The 20,579-nt window shown below is 37.2% G+C and overlaps 1 protein-coding gene across 5 annotated transcripts in view; it reads left to right on the top strand.

Annotated features, from left to right (window-relative positions):
* Positions 1 to 18,479, top strand: part of LOC140165842 (sodium-coupled monocarboxylate transporter 1-like) — a 69,183-nt gene extending 50,704 nt beyond the window's left edge. For 4 of the 5 annotated variants that reach the window (XM_072189171.1, XM_072189167.1, XM_072189170.1 and 1 more), the window contains exons 8-15: positions 253 to 341; positions 3,460 to 3,572; positions 4,895 to 4,962; positions 5,440 to 5,526; positions 6,544 to 6,770; positions 8,028 to 8,128; positions 10,228 to 10,376; positions 16,501 to 18,479. In XM_072189171.1, the coding sequence (XP_072045272.1) occupies positions 253 to 341; positions 3,460 to 3,572; positions 4,895 to 4,962; positions 5,440 to 5,526; positions 6,544 to 6,770; positions 8,028 to 8,128; positions 10,228 to 10,376; positions 16,501 to 16,641 (975 nt within the window). In that variant the 3' untranslated portion in view covers positions 16,642 to 18,479. Of the gene's footprint in view, positions 1 to 252; positions 342 to 3,459; positions 3,573 to 4,894; positions 4,963 to 5,439; positions 5,527 to 6,543; positions 6,771 to 8,027; positions 8,129 to 10,227; positions 10,377 to 13,126; positions 13,151 to 16,500 lie in introns of all 5 variants that reach the window. The other variant, XM_072189169.1, reaches the window with a different exon arrangement.
* The last annotated feature ends 2,100 nt before the right edge of the window (positions 18,480 to 20,579 follow it).

Here is a 20,579-nt window from a genome sequence, read left to right as displayed (position 1 = left end):
CATCCCTTAATTTAAAGGAAAACAGTAAACCCGTCCAATATGTCGAATTACGTGAATGAATTCATGGGTAGTTCAAGTTCACCTGTTGTGTATTTTGTTGAGAAAAATTCCATTAAACTGATATACTAACGGTAAAAAAAAAATAAGATTGCATAAATACATTGCATACGATTCTTGAATGAACTACAGTTTCCATTAAAATTGTAATCTTGATTTCTATAATTATACGCATTCTTTCTCTTTTTCATGCAGCTTATCCCGTACTTTGTGATGGATATATTCGGACATATGCCCGGGTTACCTGGATTACTTGTGTCCGCTGTATTCAGTGCGGCTCTAAGGTGAGACTTAGGTTACATCTCGTTCTTGATTTCTGGTGGGAATTATATACTGCGCCAATAAAGTATCCTTACACTTGGAAAAATAATCACAATTTCAAAACTGAACGATATTGGGATACATTTGTTTTTATAATAGATGCACTATCTAATCCTGCACATAATGACACCACATTGAATCCAATGTGACCTCAAGAAGTAAAGTTACAAGCAATTGAATAGACGAAGGTCCAGTTTTAAAAGTGACAAACTGTCCTATACAAGGCGCAAAAATATTCCAACAAGCGCAATAAAGAGACAACGCAGTTTCTTCAATGAAGCGTTATTTAAAGCAATTTTTATTTCAGTTTTTCCTTCTCTTTACTTTTCATAACTTTCATTTTATTTGTCAGTTCTTTTTTTTCAGTTTCTTTTGTTCCTTTTGTTTTAAATTAAACCAAACGCATAAATTAGCCATTCATCGCTCTCAAACCAGATTTGTGCTGTGGAGTTTTGAATAGGCCAGATTGTCACTTTTAAAACTGGACCTTCGTCTAATCAAATGCTTGTAACTTTACTTCTTGAAGTCACATTGGATTCAATATGGTGTCATAATGTGCAGGATTAGATAGTGCATCTATTAAAAAAATAATTTTACCCCAATATTGTTCAGTTTGGAAATTGTGATTATTTTTCCAAGTGTAAGGATACTTAATTGACGCAGTATATAATTGTGTGTTGACCTGCTTCTGGCGTATTAAAGGGACAGAAATACTTGCAATCTGCAATTGCCTACAAAATTGGCTACTAAATTTGCGGTGATATTAATGCTTCTCGCATACTTTAGTTGATAGAGGTCATTTAGAGAAATATGGCCATGGCTTTGAACAGAGTAGCCTGTATGATTTCACACCACCAAATAGAATTATGGTTGTGCGCCCTTAATTTCAATTCTCAGAAAAACACATGGACAGCTAAATTAAACATTAAAATGCGCAGAAATTTGCATAATTTTGGCAAAATTTGGATTGGTCATGATTAGTAATGTTAAATACTGCAAGTGTACCACAGATGGGAGAGCTCGAATAATTTTTAATGATTTTAAGCAGCCTTTTCTTTACAGAAACACTGGCATGATTTTAAATGTAAATTAGGCGATTCCCGGACATCGTAGACTTCGTGGGCCAGTCGTAAAATATAATGACGGTCAACCTATATTTTTCCCAGCCAGAGGAATCAGGCAAGCACTGATTTCAACCATCATATAGCTGTCGCTTAAAATTGAGTCGCTCCTGTGAAGAAAAAAATGACGTTTTCTTAAGGCAAATTTAGCACATATCTCTATGGGACTCTGATTTGGTTGTGTGAGATTATGAGATAACAAATGTTCATGAAAGTCCATCTTATACTGGACCAACTATATCTAGTTGACTATTAATAAAGGTCATATGCCCCTTAAACAGCCCAGAAACCTCATTCCGTGAATAGACAACAATGCTTACTCCCCCTGCCGATGGCAAAATTGTATAATGCTGACCTTTCAGATTTAATACAACACAAAAACAGCGTTTTTGGCTTTTGCATTGCAAGGGGAAATGGCTGAACTTTGATTGTAATAGTTTGAAATGGAAAGTGTGGGAAAAGCATTGGCGTTGGCTATTAACTATGATGTGTTGCGCGATGATGAGCGTTGATAGTATTGTATAGTCTGTCCACTATAAGATGGCACATGACCTTTGGAAAAGTACACAGGTCCCCAAGGGAGACAAAGATCAAAAAATGGTATACAAAACTTTTGGAAAATGTGTGGTAGCTTTAGTGAATGTTGCCACAACTTGAACATTGACATTTAGGTGAAAAATGAACCAGGTCATGTGCCATCTTATACTGAACACACTATAGCGTAGAAGCTACTATATTTGGCTCATATTCAGAAAATAAACAGGTTTCCCTTTTTTAAAGGGTTTGACAGTTTACAACGCCTTTAAGTTTTATAACCCACCTTTGATTCTCTAAATAAAGTCAAATTTTAGAATATTTGTGTGTCGTATGCACATCATAGGGGAACCTTTACATAATGTAAGCCTTTTGCCGAACCTAAAATGTCTTGAAATGCAAGTTATATTGCACAACTATTATTTATAAATGTCGTTGGCCGTCTCCGTTTTGAGCTATTTTGTTTCAATGGCATAAAAACGTTGGCAACAACCCAACAAAGGATTTTCTTCAAAGTTCAAGTACAAAAACATGACCGGAGGCAAGACATTATGTCAGCAGTCCAGCGCATACCAGCTCATACCTACATCAAGGAATACATGTAGGTTCACGGCCATATTGTGTAGAGATTTCTAAGGGGTCCCCAACTTCTATAAGTTCATTCGTATGGTGTTTATAAAGGTTTTTAATAACAGAGGGCGCTGTTGCCTGATACTGTTATAAAATATGACATAATTATTCTTGGCAGCTGTTCAGTAGCGAGTATTCAGTAGCGTAGCCGGGATTGGGTTTTTTTAAGGGGGTGCGTAGGGGACATGGGGAACTTTTAAGAGGGAAATGTTTGAGTGTCCAAAATGGGCTACAACGTACAAAAAGGGCCTACAAATCTTAAATACCGCAGCATCAGCAGTCCCACAGGGAGGCAAGATCGAGGGTCCGGCAAAAGGCGGCAAGGGGTCGCTCACAGTGTGCAGCTGCCTCCTCCTCCTCCCCCTCCCTTGGCTATAGGGAGTTATATAATAATTGGAAATTAAACCTCCACCAAACCATTAGTAGCCAAGTCCAGTGGGAGTCGCACCCGTCCTTGTGCATCATGTTTAACTTATGATAAAGATAATAAAACATTGATTGATTGATCGATTGATTGATTGATAGATATGTTGATTGATTGATTGGTTGATTGATTGATTAATAGATTGATTGATTGATTTATTTATTTATTTATTGATTGATTGATTGATTGATTGATTGATCGATTGATATGTTCATTGATTGATATGTTGATTGATTGATGGTTGATGATTGGTTGGTTTTTGATTGATTTATTGATTGATTGATTTGTGGAATGATTAATGATATGATTGATTGCTTGCTTGATATTGGGATTGATTGATTGATTGATGATTAATTGATTGATTGATTACAGCACAGTGTCATCAGGATTGAATTCTTTAGCAGCTGTAACTGGTGAAGACATTGTGAAAACAATCTCCCCAGATATTGAGGAATTTAAATACACCGTAATCACTAAATTATTAGGTAAGTGGGAAACTGTACTGTTTTACAAAGATCTTTTGCACTGACCAACCGATCGCGAAAAAAGAACTCGATCACGCCTGCGTCTCGCGATGCTAAGCTTATTGATCGGCGAATGAGGTGCTGCGGACCGGGGCTGTGGATGTAATGATGACGTGATTCAATGAGCCAATCAGAACCACACTTCGCGTATACGCCAAATCGGGCAGTGCGAAATGTCTTTGCAAATAGGTGTAAGAGGGGAATACAGTAGGCCTACACTTTTAATACCCTTCACATAAACTTTATACCTTTAGCCGATTCCACAAACAGGTAATAAGGCACCGCGTCTTATTTGGTCCTATGCACTATCGGTGCCCAGTTCAAGGTACTGATGACTCTTTTTTGTCATACCCTGTTGATGTAATTCAATTGTATTAAGCATAATAATTAACATTTGCATAGTGTTATCGTTTTTCATGTAAATAAAAAACGAAAGCATTGCGCAAATGTTCAGGGTACGATAGAAAGAGCCGTCGGTATCCATCGGGGTACCGATAATGCTATAGGACCAAACTATACGGGGTGCCTACATGTAAGTTATAGCAATGTTTAGGGACGCACCATTAGACTTCAAGGGGGGGGGGGGGCTAGGAAGTTTTGAAAAAAAAATCCCCACTACATGAGCAAAAAAAAAAACTTTCCCCGCCAACACTAAAAAAAAAAACCTGTCCCCAGCTAAGTGTGTATAAATGCATGAAATCAACAACAAAAAACTTCGCCGCAAAAACAAATTTTTCCCCGGATTTCTGACCAAATTAACCTCATATTTGGTCATTTTAGCTACTTATTCTGTCGCAAAAAGGTGCTGGATTCACATACTTCAAGAAATGTTTTCCACCCCCCCCCCCCAATGTTAAAAAGAAATCTACGCCACTGGACCCATAAAGACTTATCCTTATGGTCACCATGCTCGCCCTGTATAGTGCCTACTTCTAATCCAGACTTCTCCTCTACCTGTCCTTATACGCCCAATCCCAAATCTCAAGTTGGCAACACGATTAGCGAGTTTTCGTTCTGGACGACGTATAATTCTGTGACGGTATTGAATTGATTTAGGACATTACTTGGGGCAAATCTGCGTTTTTGTGAAAACGTCAACTTTTTGACGACCGTCGTGGTAATTCATTTTTACCGTCGCAGAACCCACCGTCGTCACAAAATGAAAACTCACTATCATATCGCCTAAATGCCGAGTAAGCATGGTAAGAGGTGCTTCCGAATTCGGAATATCTTGGTTCAGTTTTAATTTCTCAATTAATGGAAGCAATTCTTGTTCTTTTCAGCCGCGTTTTACGGGATTATAGCCATTTGCATGGCTTTCGTAGCTTCAACACTTGGAGACATCCTACAGGTAAATGAGCAATGGCATGATAAAAAAATTCCTTTAAAAGGCAAAAGCCAGCTTCAATGTAGAAGGGTCTTGTAAGTAGTTTGGGTAGAAGGCATATTTAGGATTAAAAGTACGGGTTGGACGAAGGCTGGAGGATTTTTGGCACCCTGAAGCAGGTCTGGAAAAAGATGGAAAGCTGAATTTATACTACATCGCTGAGCGATTGCGATTTGCTTTTAACCAATGAGATAGCACGATGTTTGTTGCGTTGGGAAAAGTGTGCTACCTTATTGGTCAAATACCAATCGCTCGTCGGTATGCGATGGAGTATAAATTCAGTTTTATTGTATGGAATGTAAGAAATGAATTATGGGGAATATTGCTATCTTTCATTACTGATTTTCCACACCCAATCATTTATGCCTTAGTGGAATACCAATATTAATCAATATACAACATGTCTTGTTTGTGCTAACCAAGTATTGCTGTAAATTTCAGGTTGCCTTGAGTATATTTGGAATGGTAGGCGGTCCGTTGCTGGGATTATTTAGTCTAGGTATCTTTTTTCCATGGGCGAACTCCAAGGTAAGGAAACCCAACGCCTTAATTAAATGAAGTCTCCAGCAATCACAACATTATGGCTATATGTAAGAAAAATAATTATCAAGTACAAATGACGTCCCAGTATACAATGAAGGCTGACGACAATTGAGCACAAATAACCATGACATCATTGCACCAGACAGTCGACGCCCGGGAATTTTGAATATATCGCGTGCTGAGGAACTGCTGCTTTTATTAGTTTTTTATGGACAATATGAGTTAGTTTTGAATAAAACCACGTGATTCGTGTTTGATAATTATTTTCTAACATAAGGCATAAATGTTGTGATTGCCGGAGACTTCCTTTAAATGGGCAGTAACCGCTTAAAATTGCGATTGCTAAGACTCCCATAATGTGATGAAAATTTGATCATTCAAATCAAATGCTTTACGTAAAGCGGTAAAACTAATCCCATGCACAACATAATATATTATTAATGCACTTTTTAAAACTCTGGTAAATTCGAAATGGTATTACCACACAAGCTCACTAGTGTCGAACAAACGAATTCATCAGGCGAAGATCTATACAAAAGAGGGTGAGCAAATAAACAGTAAGAAATTTTGCATAGTTACAGAAACGACTATAATCGGAGATCTTATAAGAGGGTGTTGACGATTAAGAACGATGGCAAACAATTTAAGAACAATGCTTAATTGTATGATCAAAAGTATAATGATTTTGATTTTGATTATCTAAATCAATATATTATTGAAAAATAAGTTCATTCTTCAAATGATATACTTTGAAAACTTGCTTGATTTATTGTTGTTAATGAGTTATGTACGTTTTACAAAAGTGATGTTGTTTCAGCCCTCTTGACAACATAACTCAAGAACCACAGGACCTACAATGTATATGTGTGATATTTGAATTCTTTTACACACTCGCTATGAAATGATCAATGCAATTTTTACCAAAGCTCACTGCCATTCGCAAGATGCTGTGAACTACCAAATCTCAACAGTCATTGCTAACCATTTTTGTATACCTCATAGGGTGCTCTAGTTGGTCTTATCAGTGGTCTCATTTGGTCCTTCTGGATTGGGATTGGTGCTCAAATCTACCCACCCGAAGTGTTTAAACCACCCAGGAGTACACGATTATGTCCTACTGCCAATAGCACCATGAATAGCACCATGGATTATGATGAAATGATGAATGAAATGACCACAACAATGATGTATACTACAGCAGCAGCAAATGTCACAGTAGCAGCAGCTAGGTAAACTATGAAATGCCGTATTTTCGGGTATTTAAGCCGCGGTATACTATACTTACTCCCGATTCCAGAAAATACATTACTAATTTTGGGGAGATAAAAAAATTATCCAGTTTTACAAATTGAAACATAGCAAAATCCTGATTAGTTCTAATTGGCAAATAATATTTGGCGCCAAGAATAATACGTTTTTCCCTGTTTTTAATTGTGAACTTGACTTACTCATTCTTTCATTTCTCTTGACAATTTTTCATTTGCCCACCCTATTCCTTTTAAAGGAATTTTTATTTCGTAAGCTGTGACAATCAAGCCCAAAGACTTGTTGTACTGAGACCAATTTCAGGTTATGCACTCTAATTTTTGGAAATCGCATTACCTAATATAACCAGTTATCAAAATTACCTACTTTCACATTTCCTAAGGGGCATCAAAATTACATAATATACTGCGCCAATAAAGTATCCTTACACTTGGAAAAATTATCACAATTCCCAAACTGAACAATATTGGGGAAAAGTTGTTTTTTTAATAGATGCACTATCTAATCCTGCACATTATGACACCACATTGAATCCGATGTGACTTCAAGAAGCAAAGTTACAAGCATTTGATTAGACGAGGGTCCAGTTTTAAAAGTGACAAACTAGCCTATTCAAAACTCCACAGACTAGACATCTGGTTTAAGTGTGGTGAATGGCTAATTTATGCATTTGGCTTTAATTTAAAACAAAAGGAACAAACGAAAACTGAAACAAAAGAACTGACAAATAAAATGAATAGTACTGAGAAGTAAAAACTGAAATAAAAACTGCTTTAAATAACGCTTCATTGAAGAAACTGTGTTGTCTCTTTGTTGCGCTTGTTGGGATCTTTTTGCGCCTTGTATAGGCCAGTTTGTCACTTTTAAAACTGGACCTTCGTCTATTCAATTGCTTGTAACTTTACTTCTTGAGGTCACATTGGATTCCATGTGGTGTCATAATGTGCAGGATTAGATAGTGCATCTATTGAAAAACAAATTTACCCCAGTATTGTTCAGTTTTGAAATTGTGATTATTTTTCCAAGTGTAAGGATATTTTATTGGTGCAGTATATTTTTCATACACATGTTCATAATATTATCTCTTCAAGCACATAATCTTCCTAATTTACCACAAATGGCCTCTATACCGATAAATTATACGCCAAATAAATATCCGATGTTGTTAACGTCATGCAACACGCGCCCGTAAATCTCTTTTTAATCTGCCTCTTCCACAGACCAGCCATTGCACAACTATATGCTCTATCTTACGCATGGTACAGCGCAGCAGCATGGATGGTGACATGGGGAGTTGGTCTCATTGTCAGTTTTATGACAGGTAAATAGTTCATGTGACAAAATGAATGGGGAAATGGTATTAATGGTGTGACATTCAACGTGCCGAGGAATGCGATGGAGTCAAGAGGTGTAGGCCCTACTAAGAATTAATTACAGATTGTTTTTACAAAACCAATAGATTGTGGTGAATAGATGGTAATAACTCACCAGCTGACGTTTCATCCGTCTTGTTCAGTCGGATTTCTTCAGAGTTGTGATGAAGCTCTGCTACTGTACGACCTGGTGTTGCCAGTTCTTGAGTCGCTTTGTAGTGCCCTCATCTCTCCGAGACGAGGGCACATACAACCTGAGCAATCTCTACAACCCTCTGCTACAAAGCGACTCAAGAACTGGCAACACCAGGTCGTACAGTAGCAGAGCTTCATCACAACTCTGAAGAAATCCGACTGGACAAGACGGATGAAACGTCAGCTGGTGAGTTATTACCATCTATTCACCACAATCTATTGGTTTTGTAAAACAATCTGTAATTATTTGAACAATAACAAACCTGATGAATCTCTACAGTAACCTACTAAGAAATATTTCACACGTGGTGTAGTACAGCAGCATACCAAAACTAATCTTACACTGAACTGTTCAGTTTATTGCCTTTTTTTCTCTCGTTCTTTCTTCTTTAAGATTTGACTTAGCGTATAAGTTCAGCTTTGTACAATAATGCAGTCGGCTTGAAAACATGGCATTATGACCTAAAGATAAATAGATTATCAAACCTTATGTTGTCTACAAATTGCAGACATGACTAAATCTTATCAATACTTTTTTTTTCGACCGTACACCACGAATGTGAAGTACGTCTCCGGTCTATTTTGTTTTTTTTCGTGTTTAGAAAATATATATCATAAGCTTTAAAATGGCATATCATTTGACTTTAAACGATATCCAGAAGCGGGGTTATGGTTTGTTGAACTTTGCTCCTTCAACAAAATGGTATACCTTTTTCGGTTCTACATGTGTCTCTTTTCCATAAATATCAAACAGTCATAACTGGCGGTCATTTCAAATCATCCCAAGTCAACGAGGTTCAGGAATGTCCTCTCATTGTTAATTGTTGGTTATACATATCCTACCTTGACAAAATACAATGCTTTGTAACCCACCACTTGAACATGATTTGGCCAAAGCAAACAAAGACTAGAGATATTTAAGAATTCTATAGACGTAATTGGAAGCTTATTATCCTCTTCAATAATAGGATTATTGTTTGGTTTAAAAGGTGTTTGACTAGTGCTACCAAAATGAGATACATGTAGGACTAACTTGAGGTACCTATGAATACGACCTTCGTGCACATTTTACACTAACTCAGAATACAATTTAGGGCTAATTCGTGGTGTACGGTCACATTTGTTCCGATGTTTTACATATTTTATTTGAATAACAAGTTGTTTTCTTTTATTTGCGCGTGGGTTGAAACTGGAATATATGTTTATCACACTCAAGAAAAGTAAAGAAAAAAAACAAAGCTTAATGAGAGTTCAATCGCCTGCGATGAACAAGTAAATTTTTCGCTAATGAAGTGAATGTTATTTTACTGCACAAGAAGTATCAAGCTATCTCATTGGTCAATGATCAATTGCTGTAGCAATTATAAATTTATATTAATACTTATGTGTTGCACGACGCTTGTTTTGAAAATCTTGACAGTCACTTATAACAAGAAAATATATGCTTTTCTGATTGTAACATGTAATATCGCTTAGGTTAAGTTCAGTACCAATTAGAATAGTTGTTAATATTGTCAATACTTACATGTATATTTCATGACATGGATATCGTTAATTCCTATTGAATTTTGAGTTATAAATATTAAAAGGTCAACAATTTCTAGACACTGATAGTCATGGAGTCAAACTTACAGCGTGTTCTTTTTTCTCTGGTTGTAAAACCCAAGCAATTTCAGCTACAACCAAGCCAAGACAAATGTAAAGCATACATTTATGCTATAAGGCTTTATTTATATAATCGAGTTATTTTGATTGTTGTCATTTCAGTTTCTTTCTAATATCAATAGTTTGCCAAACTTGGAGGAAGTTTTGGTTTTGACTTTTCTCCATGTTCTTTAAATTTGATTCGTAGGGTACACTAAACCACACGAGGTGGACCCAATGCTTATCTGTTCCGTCGTCGATGGTATGTACTGCTGTCTACCAGAGCGATGGAAGAAACATATGAGATGCGGCGTTGCTAAGTACGAGCGACCAGATGATGAAGAAAAGGCTTACGAGGTAAGGAAGAATGCTTTCAGGATCCACAACATATTCATCTATCAGGGCACAGTTCTTTAACCCCAATACATTTGTACATTCATTGAGTGACCTTTGACAATTTGGGTACTAAAACTCATACTCTGCAACTTGAGGTCAAATTTTGTATTATGATTATGTAATTGAGGTTATTGGACTATGCCATTCGGATGAGGCTGTTGTGGTCCATAGTGTTTGTGGTCTCAAATATCGCAGTAGATAATACCGTAAAACCTCGTCCAAAGCATATCGAGTGCTTTTGATGAAAGCTAACTTAATCCAGGCGCCATCCTTCGACAAAGTTATAACATGATGGAGTTTGAGCAAATAAATTACCGCTAAAAGCATTATACAATTAACAAGTACTATTGTAAAACCAATCTTTTGTATTGGCATATTTACGACTGCCTCGTATTAATTTAGCTTTCATCAAAAACACTATATGCTTGTAGACGAGGTTTTACGGTACATGACAGTACTGAGGCAAATTCATCAACCTTATTCAGTGAGAGTAATCTATTACTTAAAGCAATATTATAACATTTTCAAACAAAATAGATTAGCATTTCTTTGCCATAAAATGTTAGCTTTTACTGTCAGATATATCCCTTTTATTTTTGAGCCGAACAACTACGGCAAAGCAAAGAAAATTGGAATTTACTACCAGCGCACATGTCGCCAATACGTACCACTCCTTCGGTCATGTTGTGGTGCGACCCTTTGTTGTGTATATCACCGTCCCGCACGCCGTGACGTACTGTGTGTTATGAACATCGTGTATGCGTTCGACTAATAATTCCATCGTAATAATAAAGCGCTGAATCAGCCTTTAATTCAAAATCACGGATTTTGACAAAACTACAGCACTTAGAGTCTTGATTTTTGCAGGGTATATTGGTTTAATTGTGTCAAAAAAGGAATTTTAAAAATTCAATGAGGGCGTCTTCCTCAGCAAATGTTATAATATGGCTTTAATTGGTTTGGCATCTAGGTCTAGTCTTTAAACAATAAATGTGTTTGATTTTGAAGCAAATTATATCAATTATGTAGACATCAGTCGCGTCGTCAAGTTATACTTATTTATTAAGTTCTCTTTTTTGTAACTAATAGTCAGCGAACTTCATCCCTAAAACTTTGATACTAAAATAAACCCCCTGTACAACGCATTCTATTTATTTTAAGGTTCATGAATTTGCCCTAAATATATAAACAGATCACTTCTGAAAACTCATGCTCTATTCGCTGTAGAAGTGACGTAATAATCGGATTAACTACCATAGCAATATAATTTTTGACTATATCTCCCTGCACTACAACGTTCACGCGGTACCTATGCATTGAACCATATCATGCTGATCACTCGCACCTGTAAGATTAGTATCTTTGAAAAGAGCGGTATTGTATTCAATCTATGATTGCAGACATACACAGGTGATGAGTGCAACCTGCTTGTAGTGCAGGGCGATATAGTCAAAATTGTATTCATCTATTGCTAAGGTGGTTAATCCGATTTACTACGTCACTTCTACCGCGAATAATAGTAACCATATTTATCTGATCATTGTGTCCGAAGCTGTTGTTTCTTCTTATTGTCTATGTCGATTTACAAATTAATTTATAATTAGAACTTGTCATGTATCATTATTAGCATTAGATAAGAGATTGATAGATTTATTGTACTTCTGCTTATTTACATTCTATTATACACATTTTTAAATGTAACAATATCATAATGCATAACAATATTCATTTCTTTATATTAAATGCAATGATCAATGTATCGTCATGTATCAATTATATAATTTTGTACAAATCATAATCCATAGTCATGTTAGTTCGAGTGTATGCAACTTAAAAACCTTAGAACTTCTTAGAAGTATTTTATTATGTATACTGACGATTCCGGATTACTGTAAACCGACCTATAACTCGTGAATCAATCATGGCAAAATCGACTGTGACGCCCTCTATAATTGTTATATTTATAAAGGAACGGTTCATCGTTGTATAGGGTTCGTCACTATGCAAACAATCACGACGCTGTTCGCTATACTTGCATTAGGCATTATGTGTGGGGAGAGCCTCGAACTGGCAGCATATATCGAATGGGAATTGAACTATAGTCATATAACATTCTGTGCAAGGTTACGTAATTCTTCCTCTCATGTATGTTGCCAGTTCGAGGCTCTCCCCGCATATATAGTGCATAATGGCGGAACCATGCAAGTAGCGAATAATATTTTATCAATACAATTCTCGCTATTCGCAATAAGGGCGCCGCCAGCGGTTTGCGATGTAATCGTGATGTATCATGGGAAAAGGTCGACATCCAAGTCCGCGCAATACGAATATTACCATGCTATTACATAGGAACATGTGACAATATTTTTTAGTTTGTCAAAATAAAGGTGTTACACGCGAATCGATACTCAATAATACTTAATAATGTGATTTGAAATGTGCACAATTAATTTTTCTCTATCGATTTGCGTGTAATACCGTTATATTGACAAACTAAAAGTATTGTCACGTGTTCCTATGTAATAGCATGGTAATATTCGTATTGCGCGGACTTGATGTCGACCTTTCCCATGATACATCACGATTTTCCCATGATACATCACGATTACATCGCAAACCGCTGGCGGCGCCCTTATTGCGAATAGCGAGAATTCCTGGACCCAATGTGGTTATGGTGTATATAATTGCTATAACTTTTTAACAATTTACAGATGAAATGATGACTCAGGTTGAAGGTAATGTAATATGTTATGCTAGCCTGAGCATTCAGCTACCCTTAGCCCCCTGATTTCTAGAGTTTAGTGATTGAAGACAAGCCTCGTGTCTGCCTTAGATAGAAGATTTGCATTATATCCATTAACGCATACACCTGCCGAGTTCTTCATTCATAATCATCCCATTAACACCCCTGACATTCTGGACCACGCCGAAAATACGTTCGTGAAGGATACCCGTCAAAATATGGTAAAATTTGACTCTTTAGCCATATCGTAATGCTTTTTGAGCATGTTGAATGTCGCAAACGTTCTCCAAATGCGAAAAATACCCCCAGCAAACATGCTACACCTTGAAATCCCATGCACAATACAACAGGAAACCATCATCGATGGCGCTTACCCGTCAATTTCACTCGGGAATGAACGTAATTTCGTCGCGGACTAGACTGATTAAATTATTGATTTGAAAAGTATGAATTTGTTTTGAGTTTCTGAAATCATGTTGATATTAGTTTGGGAATGTATTGTGGTTTTTTAATTTGACGTATGCCTAAAGCGAGATGTTAGGAAGAATTTGATCGAATACAACTACTACTATACTAACACACTGTCTGTGCATGCGTCTGGAGAGTAGGGCATGAAGAGTGTGGATTAATCAGACACCAAGTAGAGCTTTATGAATAGAGGTCTCCAAGATGACAAGATATAATAGTATACTGCAGATTTACCACTTTTGAAGCCATAGTTGAGCACAAGGTGATACATCTGTCTACGATATATCATTCCACATTTGGACACCACACGAGTTAAAATAGAAAATTTCCTCAGATTTTGATGTACGGAAATGAAAAACTGTGGACCCAAAGTAGAGCCCTGTGGTACACCGACATGACGCATCTATCAAATGTCATTAATCTGTTAATGTTTGCAAACTAAGAACTTGAGGTAATGGTACTCTGATAAACGTGGGGGTACATGACTTTGTGTCAAAAGCATTCATTAGTTAGGAAAAACAGTAGGGTTGTCACCATTACTCCATTATAGTACGGAGTTTGAATGAATATAATTCGTTCTAAGCGTTCTTCAAGTAAGATTCTATGAATGAGGGATATCTTACGATTGCAATGCATGGTCGGGTATATGAATATGGAAGCAAGATGGCAACTTTTAAGTACGAAGATTGTGATTTATTCTGCATGAACCTAATAATATTGACTACAACCTCCCTTAACATCATTTTCCAGTCATTTTCATATTCAGTCAAATAAAAGCTTCAATCATACGCTTTACCTCCGGGCTTTACCTCACAATATCAAAGGCCCACTCATTGACAAAATCGAGCTATATTATCTTGAAATGATTTTATGAAATTGGTTTTAATGATGGGAAGTCATTAATGTAAACTTGTTCAGAGGTTAATATGTTGGTCAATAGTCATATCGATATCTTGTGCTCGAGTCGCCTCGCATTTAAAACCTAGCTTTGCCCCTGGACTACAACATTGCAGCTTACCCCTTCACCATGATTGCGTCCCCTTATGGAAGATCTAGGATGAAATATACCACGTTGTGTCAAAGACGACGTGTCATCCAGTCCATTTCAAACCAATTACTAACTATCTTTCACCCTTAATAACACAACCATGAATATGGTAATTTTGCTTTGCGAAAATTACACAGAAAAGGTATTTCATAAAATTTGATAAGATCAAGCCGCTTTAGAAATCATTCATTGCAAATTTAACCAAAATGTTTACCTTGCTGTAGATTTTCGATTGACGTAAATAAAAACAAAAATAAAGGCATAATTGCACAAAAAGTAAGAACCAGGGAAAAAGCGTTGAAGCACAAAAGCACTCGCAAGTGTGAAGCACTGAAACTCGCATTCCGTTTCTGCTACAGCATGTACATTCTGTTTTGTTTGTCAATATTACAAATATAAAATTAAAATATTCTTGCAGTGTGTCGTATGCTATAAAATGCTAAGGTAAACGAAGTGTAAATTTACAAAATGCTCTGTACAAGAAACAATTCGATTTTTTTTGTAAAAAAATTAGCTTTTAGCTGTGAAATGCTCATCTTTATGCTTTGACAAATTTTACCTTTTATTTTGCCTTACATACGGGGTGGTGAAATTTCAAATTTGTATCAGAATGTTAACTTTCTCTTCTTGTCAGTCTTTCGACTGCTTAAAGTAGGCAATATTTTCGAATACTGTTTGCGCTCTCGGCAACCTGCAATGATTTAAGGGACTGACCGTTGTATGCACTGTAGCTTATCGTCAGGTATTTACGGTATTTGACACTTGATCGCGAATGTGTTCGTGGAATCGTCCTTGATAGTGACATGAATGGTGAAAACTCCAATTTAGGGGATAAATTCCAGATTTTTTGTTCAGTTTATAGATATAAATCATACTTATTTTGAAAATGAAATGTTTGGTTATTCCAAAATAGTTAATTGTATAAATTATGGTTGTGTTGAATTTCGGTATATTATGAACCTGTAAATCAATTGATGTGATTTTTTTTTCATTTTTAGGGTTTCACAACTCATCTGACCCCCGAGAACTGACCATTTACAAAATACAAGCTTGTCTTCATAAAAGTTCGTATATTCCTTTTATAAAGGAGCACCGATAAAAAGCCGGTATTTTCGGCATCTGAAGGCGAATCAATCCAACGTAAAGAATGACCGTATGTCTTTCATGTGATTCAAGATTGCAGATTAGTTACTGCATGCGGCGGTTGCCTTGACATCAAGTGATGTCACATGTTCCCGTACCGCGACCACGTGGGAAAATCTAATTCTGTTTAACAAGTTCATAAACAGGGCCGGATTTTCGGGGGCCCTGGGCCAGGCCAAAATTTGGAGGCCCCAAACTCACCGTGAAGAAGGCATGTGCATGCAAGTGGCCAAGTTTGGTATAAGATCGACAGTGGTGGTAGGGGCATTACAATATATTGGTAGACAGTCATAGATTTTACCATTTGCGCGCGAAGCCCGCGAAAAAATGTCAATTTCATACTATTTTAGCCCACAATGAAGGTGAATTTTGCTATATAACAGGAAAGTGCGCGCGAAGCATGCACAAATTTGCAATTTTACTCTATTTTTTCCAAAAACATGGTGTTTTTCTGTCTAAAAATGGACGCACAGGGCAATTTTGGGGGCCCCCAAAATTTGGGGGCCCTGGGCCCGGGCCCTTCTGACCCAATGGTAAATCCGGCCCTGTTTTTACCAACTCAATTACAGTTTATACCCAACATATCAACAATCAGTGAGTGAGCTAATGCGATATCATTATTGATGAATTGATTATTAGGCCTATATAGTAACATGTCTTTATTTCTTCTCGTTTTTAACCAGGACGGATCGCCCGGTAAATACCATCCAGTGGACATCAAGGATGGTGATAACCAGGACGGAGCGCCCGGTAAATACCGTGCATTGGACAAGGACGGCGACGCACCTGTAAGGGAAAATGGGGAACGGGATACAATGATGTAATGTTAACAACAGTGCCAAAAATGTATGTGTAAAGAAAAAGATTGAAACAGTCCATCTGTCATGACTGACTGCTGAAGCAAGAATTATGAAGCACTTTGCGCTGGAAAAGGCGCTTCCACTGTAATTGTGAATGTTTAACAACATCAAAACATTAGTTTTGGAAGAGTGCCATTGCTTCATACTTCAAAACAGAGCGTATTATTGATCTGAGGCTAAGTTTGTAGTAGATGTGCTATTTAACACATTCTAGAACTGAGACGAACATTTGCGTATTTTCGTCTCAGTTCTAGAAATTCTCTTTGCTATATAATCTTTGGTCAAATCAAATCAAGATTTAAAGGAAGTGTCCGGCAATCACAACATTATGTCTTATATGTTAGAAAAATGATTGCTCTAGACAATTTCGGCGCGGGAATTTTGAATATCGCGTGTTGAGAGATGGTTGCTTTTATTCGTTTTTATGGTTAATATGAGTTTGTTTTAAATAAAACCATGTGATTCGTGCTTGATAATTATCTTTTTAACATAAGACATGTTGTGGTTGCCGGACACTTCCTTTAAGGAAAGCAGAAGCAAGTACTTGATGGTTGGTGTGGTCAACCAACCATTCATCCAAATGTAGTCATGTCATTTGAATTACAGCGAGTTATTTGTTCATAAGTAGCAGTATTTGAACTATTCGATGTCGTAGTGCACGTTAGTAACCACTGGTTACTGCTCCAAGCCTGGGCCCATACACCTGTTCCGAATTTGGATATGCCATAGGATTTGTGTTGTGATCATTTCGATCAGTGGTTCGTAACAAAGAAAGCGTGATCCAGTTGACCCAGCAACGGTCATATTCTAACGTGCACTACGACAGCGAATAGAATCAAGATCAATTTGGTCGCATCCGACAGCAGGAAATTCGCTGTCGTAGTGCACGTTAGTAACCATTGGTTACTGGTCCAAGCCTGGGCCCATACACCTGTTCCGAATTTTGATATGCCATAGGCTTTGTGTTGTGATCATTTCGATCAGTGGTTCGTAACAAAGAAAGCGTGATCCAGTTGACCTAGCAACGGTCATATTCTAACGTGCACTACGACAGCGAATAGAATCAAGATTAATTTGGTCGCATCTGACAGCAGGAAATTGCTAGCGAGTGTTCCATGTCTATGTCGACTGCAGTACTGGATTATGATTACCATCAGCCGACCGGACCTAACCGCCAGGAACCCGTCGGTCGAGTTTTGATATCATCCCTTATTTAACGTCATTTGCGGCCTTCAGTACTCGGTGGTGCAAGTGTGTAATAACTTGAACATTACTGAATGAAATAAGACATGATTTACAACGTTAATGCGGTTTGGGGAAAAAACAAAGTGATCCTTTAAAAAATATTTGAGTAGTGTAAGAGACCGTTCATAAACTGAGCTCAAAAAGAAACATAATTTTTTACAACTTGTGAATCACAAGGTCATATCCTAAAATACTGTCAATCAAAATGAACCAAAATTACACACAGGATTACCTTAATACTCTACTCAAAACACATGTCAGTAAACAAGCAGTTGTCCAACTGACACAACAGCAAAATGCACGGTCATGGGACAGCTTCCTGGACTTCCTTCACTTTCACAGCCCAACATTTGGCATCCCAGGACAAAAAATCTGTGAGAATGCACACAAGATCCTTGCACAGATGATAAAACGGTGCTGCTTTCTGCTTTTCATACACTTTTTTCATGAAACAGTGCTGGGCTGTGAATGTGGTCCAGGAAGCTGTCCCATGTCAGTGCATTTTGCTGTTGTGTCAGTTGGATAACTGCTTGGTTACTGACATGTGTTAAGAGTAGAGTATTGAAGTAAATCTGTGTGTAATTTTGGTTCAATTTGATGGACAGGATTTCAAGATATGACCTTGTGAAAAATTATAAGTTTCTTTTGAGCTCAGTTTACTTCATAAACACTTAGGGGGGCTGATGCAAAAGGGGCCTTAAAAGTTTTGACCCTCCTAAGGGGGCCCTGAAAAAATGACCACAAATTGTCCTGGGAAATTGGGTTTACATGTATATGCTTTTCTATGGGGTTGACCCACAAATTTCATGTCAAAAAGGAGAGGGCCCTGAAAAGGGGGACCCCGGCAAATTTTCGCGATGATTTTTTTTGCATCAGGCCCCCAACAAGAGTTTGTGAACGGTCTCTACCATTTATTGAAAATGATTCGGTGTGATCTATGTACAAACATCGTGACATTTGTATTTTAGTTGGGTTTTTAAACTTATGAACGTAATATTTTTAATATTTAATTACAAAAAATGGAACTTGTAATAAGTTTTGATCATAATGGCTTCAAAAATCAATTTCAATATTATTGTCCTGTGTATGTCGTGCGAAATGATGCCCGAGTCCATATCAGTACATCAACTGTAAGCACGCATGGTATAAGGTATTATAACTTTAACAGGGTGAGTTGGTCTGACTTGACAGAGCAGCTTTGTATATTTTTTTCTGGACGCACTATATCATGAACGATTTAACATTAATGGCCTTAAAAGACCATTGTAATTCGGAAATTAAATACCTTTTTTATATATAAATGTATTGCATGCTAGCGACTGTAAATATTTTATCAGGTTTTATTCCTTTTTTTATAGACAAATTGTAAAAAAAATATCTGATTTAGCAACATTAGACAATCAAATCGTGAACAAATCGATTAAAAATTGTCGACAGAACAAGTATTAACATCATGTTTTTGGATTCCAACGGTAGATTGCTTGACTTTCTCTCCGCATTTGTGAGAAATCTAGCATTTGAAGTAATTCCCAACTATCAGCACTTGATGTTCCCAATGATTTGTATTAAAAATTCAGTCCTTCATATTGAATACGCCCTTGTTTATCATGTTTATAGTGCGCGATTTATAGGCTTCCAGATTTTGATGTTGAACAAAATGTGTATTTTTATATGAATATGTTCCGTTTACTCTTCCGACTAGCAGTCTGGAAGACTGAATCCCAGCGCGAACTAAATAGACTATTAGTCTCGGTACTTTTCGAGTATAAGTAAATCGCCTTTTGTCAAGATCTACCTCACATGTGGGGGGGGGGGTATTTGTAAGTAGTAGGCCCTGGATCGCACCAAGCACCACGGCACTAGAAATCCAAGACGTAAAGACAAGGGGATGACGAAGTGGTAAGGTTGGACGCGCTGTCGAGAGTATACTTCCAAAAGGACTACCGAAGTTCGGATAATAGGCCCTAAAACAGAATTTGCCGTGCGTTACATTTGGCATCTATTGCGACTTCCATACAGCATTTTGAATAATAAAAACTATCAAAATGTTTTTTATAACGTTGACGAAGTATTACTGAAAACTATTTTTGCAAACCGTTTTGAAAGAAAACTTTATCAAATTAGCGGTGCTTCGTGGTATCGGGCGTGGTATAGTATTGTATATTTTAAACGTTGTAAAGCGTGAATGTTATTGGAGTAGTCAAAAAAGTTAAAATGTTTCCTATTCGCTACTTGCACGGTTCCGCCATTATGCATTATATCACTCATACATAAATTCTAGACAGTTCATTGGTTGATTACCATTTGCTACCATTTGCCATTTTTACTATCACCCACTCCGTGTGATAGTCTTTACCATCATGTGCTTTGCCGTAGTGCGCCTGCGCCGAGCCGTGCGCTGACTCTTGGACTCGCCGATTTAGTTATGGGGTGGGTCCCAAAATGCGAAGTATATCACCGCAAAACATGGTGTTATGTTGCTCCTTAAATAGTATTTTAGTAATAGAATTTATGCATGAGTGATATAAAACAAATATTAACTGTCTTAAATTCGTGTAATGGTCGAAATATAATCACTCGGTGAAAGATGGATTGTTCCATTCCACTCGCCGTTCCGGCTCGTGGAATGGAACAATCCATCTTTCACCTCGTGATTA

This window comes from Amphiura filiformis, chromosome 12 (genome assembly GCF_039555335.1).
Source record: "Amphiura filiformis chromosome 12, Afil_fr2py, whole genome shotgun sequence".
Lineage (NCBI taxonomy): Eukaryota > Metazoa > Echinodermata > Ophiuroidea > Amphilepidida > Amphiuridae > Amphiura > Amphiura filiformis.
This window is presented reverse-complemented; position numbering and strand designations above follow the sequence as displayed.